Source organism: Pygoscelis adeliae, unplaced genomic scaffold (genome assembly GCF_000699105.1).
Source record: "Pygoscelis adeliae isolate BGI_AS28 unplaced genomic scaffold, ASM69910v1 Scaffold65, whole genome shotgun sequence".
Lineage (NCBI taxonomy): Eukaryota > Metazoa > Chordata > Aves > Sphenisciformes > Spheniscidae > Pygoscelis > Pygoscelis adeliae.
In genome coordinates, this window is record NW_008824864.1 from 786,704 (window position 1) to 790,647 (window position 3,944).

Below are 3,944 nucleotides of genomic sequence, written 5' to 3' on the forward strand. Positions count from 1 at the left end.
ACAGCTTCGGACAAACCCCCCCCCCCCCCCCAAACCACTGACTCATCCCCCATACTAGAGAGAGTTGGCATTGTAGTTCTGTTGGCTGTATTGACCCAGGATGTAGACGTAACCTCCTGAAAACCTTACTTCTAGCTGTCTTCATAGTTTATAGAGTTACATTTCATAAAATAAACCTGCACCAAATCACTAAAACTACTGCAATTGAGCTATATCATGGGTAGTGTAACAGGCAAGTTTCTCCATGTCACTTCTGTGTTTGATTGTTCCTCTTTCCCAGCTTTTCATCCTTAACAAATCCACACAAAATTAGATGTGGTTGACTTAAAGACCTTTTCAAGGAATAATAGCATAAGAGAAATCCCCATTTGCTAAGATACAGGTCATATGTGTTGCAAATATGGTAATAGAATTAAATATTTGTCCTGTACAGGACCCTGTTCTAAATCATGAACAGAAAAAAAAACAACCTACCAAAGGTGATAATTTAACGTACATTTTCTTGACAAAACAGAATGTATATAATTGCAGTTCAAAGATGCCCTTACAAGTTTGGCCTAATTTTGCTGTTACAATGCAGTGATCTTCCCGATAATGTATACCTGATGGAGAGAAAATGAAGACACTTTCTGCATGTCTCACTGCTATTTTTATTCCTGAATCTAAATCTGAAGCCTGAAGGACTTTTTGCCAGATGCAGAACATCTGTATCTCCTGTCGAAGTACACTGGGTACTCAATACCTTGTATAATTACTCTGTAGTTCTGTAGGGCCACATTTAATCTTTTCTTCCTCCCAAGGAAAAACACTGAGCCAAAATCAGTCAAGGAACTGGGATCGTCACACAGTTGGCTGAGATGCAGCAGTGTATTGTACTGCGGGGTTCTTTCGTGGGGGAAACAGTCTTACGTCAGCAGCCTTGAAATTGTAGTAGAATTTCCCAAGAGCTGCCATTTGTAGAAAATTGTTTTGAGACATATTAAAATGTTTCTAGTACTATGGATTTATGCTTGTTTGTTTCCATAAAGGAAGAAAAGTGGCCTCAGGTGTAAGTACACAATACTTTTTTTTAGTATGTGAATGACTGCATTGGGTGTAATGCTGTTTATTCTATCAAGTTAATTCTCTCTTTGTTTCCCCTCCCCCCCCTTCTTTTTAAAGTTTCACACAACAGACATGACATTTCCTGACCTTCCTGGTTTGGAAGACCTGGGTATTCAACCAACATCTCTAGAACAAAAAGCAATTGAAGTTCTGCGCCGTCACCGCAGATACCGCTGGTTGGATGCTGAGCTGGAGGAAGCAAAACCAGCTAAGACATATCCCATGTAACAGTTGATAAGGTTACTTAACGCTTCTTAAACTGCCTTTGTATGACCCAATTTGTTTGGAGAACTGTGTACATACTGAGTAAAATACATTAATCATGTAAACTATATTCACCAGTGTTGTCTTTTCAGTTATGGAAGACTGTCATTGAAACGCGATTTTTCTCTTTAAAAGATCACGGAAGCAAGTTACATATTGTTGCTTAGCTGGTAAGATTGTAATATTTTGAAGGTTGGGACTGGAGGGAATGTGTCTTAACAGTAGTCAGTTTCGCCCTTGGCTGTCAAAGCAAGCCTATCGCTGAGCTTTAGAAAGTGCTCAAGTGATTTGAAGAACATTGCAGTTCAGGAATATGTGGCCTAGAACATGTCCTTTCCAATAGGGATTGCTGGTACTGCCACCTATTCAGATAATTCAGATAAAGCCCCGTTTTTAAGTTCTTGACTCGTCTGAGCTTTGTTTTCTGTCCTGAGCACAACTATTATAGAAAATGCCAACCAAAATGGCACAAGCTGTTTATAAGGTCAAGGAGCGTCGTAAACAAGTTACTGCGTGTCATCTGATCTCTTGTGATACTTATGTGTGCTGTGGCTCATAGACATGAGGAAACATGTCATTTCTTCCATTTTTAAATGCGAAAGTCTAATTATTTTTAGATGCTCAAAGATTTTATGCGCTGGGACATCGTCTTTCTCTTGGTAAGAGAGATAAGCTTTGCTTCAGGATTAAATATTTTCAATCATTTTAAGATCAAAGACAGATCCCTGCTTGAATTTGATCAAGAACTGTGCTTTCTGTTTCCATATCCAAAGGGTTGCTGGAGGCTTTTGGTTAAATTTTGGCAGAGACGTTTGCTAGGGTGAAGCTTAGAGCTGAGTAAGTCTGTACACAGAACTGAGAGCAGAGATCTATTCTATGTGCAGTGTTCTGATGGCTTCAAGATGTGAAAGAAGACATTTCTTGAATTGAGGAGTGAGCTGATAGTTCTGGGAGTAGGACAAATCACATTAACTAGGATGAGTTGAGATTGGTGGGGAAACTGGTTTTAAACTGGGGCTGAGGGGATAAAATGAGCAACAGAACATTTTGTGTTTTCACCTCCAAGCTTCCTCCTACTTGCCTTTGTTGGAAGTGAAATCAGAGGGAAGGAACTGGGACAAGTTGGACAAATGGTTATCAAAGGTAGAAGCCTAATGGAGGGGAAATCTGGGGTGGAGAATGGGATGGAATAGGTGATGAAAAAGGAGAGCAGGAAAGAGAGAACACAGAGATTGAAAAGAACAAAAAGGTCAAGGTTAGGGAGAGCAAAGAAGTCTTGATTAAATCACACTGATTGCTGGAGCCAAAGATTAGAATCTCACTGTTGCTGTATTGTTGCCAAACTACTGTGAAACTCCTGGGCAAAGTGTTTCTTAGATTTCAACAGCTTCCACATTTTGCTCTTTCACATAAAACCTACTGCTGCTAATGTTTACTCTGTTAGGAAGAGGTAGGCTGTTGTGGTAATATGAATTTTTTGATCCTGCCTACTACATATTCAGTTTGGCTCTCATGGATTGTTTATTTTTCTTTTGATAACAGAAGTTCAGTTATTTTAAAATAAATCTGCCAATTCAAACATTCAAAAGCTAGGACAAACTGGAAGTGAAGTGCATATTGTTAATAATTTGATCCTTAACTTTTATTATTTTTCTGACTGCAAGCTTTTTTCCATAAGATCCTAACTTTAAATAAGTAGCCTCATTAGTGCTTATATGTGGCCCTAATCTTGATTTATTGGATGTTATTCACATCCTGCTGTGAAAACAGTAGTATTTCTGAACTGTTTCACAAGTGCACATAGAGTACAGAGATATGCAATTATCATGATAGTCCTGCACGGCTAACAAGCAGTTTCCATTTTCAGATGGTAAACTTGAGGCAAAAAAAACCCTGTCAAAGGTAATGCTGTAATGTTAGGTGCCAATTCTGGGAATGCTTACTGTAATGCAGTGGGTTTTGGTTCCCCCCCCCCCAGCTTCAAAGCACAGCTTTTCCAGTGGCTTCAGTTGCACCACAGGCTACTCCTACAGGATCTTAATTCAGACAACCATTAGATGGAGAACATGCAGGTGATGCATACCCATGAAAAGCTGGCTTTAAGCAGCCTGCTCCACATCAGATAGGAATACTGGTAAAGTGGAGTATCACATTAGTGCTCTGCTGCTGCAAGTTTTGTTTTCCACAATACTTTGCCTTGCATAGCACTTCTGCTTCCTACCTTGTGGAAACTACAGTGTGATTTCTCATTATTTATCATTCTAAAGCAATTTCTTTAGGGGTCTTGAATGTTAAAAAAAAAACCCAAAACAAACCAACCAACAACAAAAAAAAAACCCAAACCACCTCACTTATTTTGTAATACAGTCCAGAGTACAAAATTACTATAATTCAGTTTCATCAGTGATTTTTGTCCCTACTCATTAATCAATGAGAAGATCTTCCTTCTTATCCTATCCCTAGTTTCTCAGCTTGCAAGAGTTTTTAAGCCAATCTGCAATTTGCAAAGTACTGAAGGTCCTTTAAACTTGTCAACTCGAGGCTTGCACTTAACACCTTTGTGCAGGGTGTTGCTC

General features: G+C 39.1%; 1 protein-coding gene across 1 annotated transcript in view; it reads left to right on the top strand.

The window, feature by feature from the left end:
• Positions 1 to 1,438, top strand: part of NDUFA9 (NADH dehydrogenase (ubiquinone) 1 alpha subcomplex, 9, 39kDa) — a 25,622-nt gene extending 24,184 nt beyond the window's left edge. The window contains exon 12 of the mRNA XM_009324362.1: positions 1,162 to 1,438. Within this exon, the coding sequence (XP_009322637.1) occupies positions 1,162 to 1,332 (171 nt within the window). The 3' untranslated portion in view covers positions 1,333 to 1,438. The remainder of the gene's footprint in view (positions 1 to 1,161) is intronic.
• The last annotated feature ends 2,506 nt before the right edge of the window (positions 1,439 to 3,944 follow it).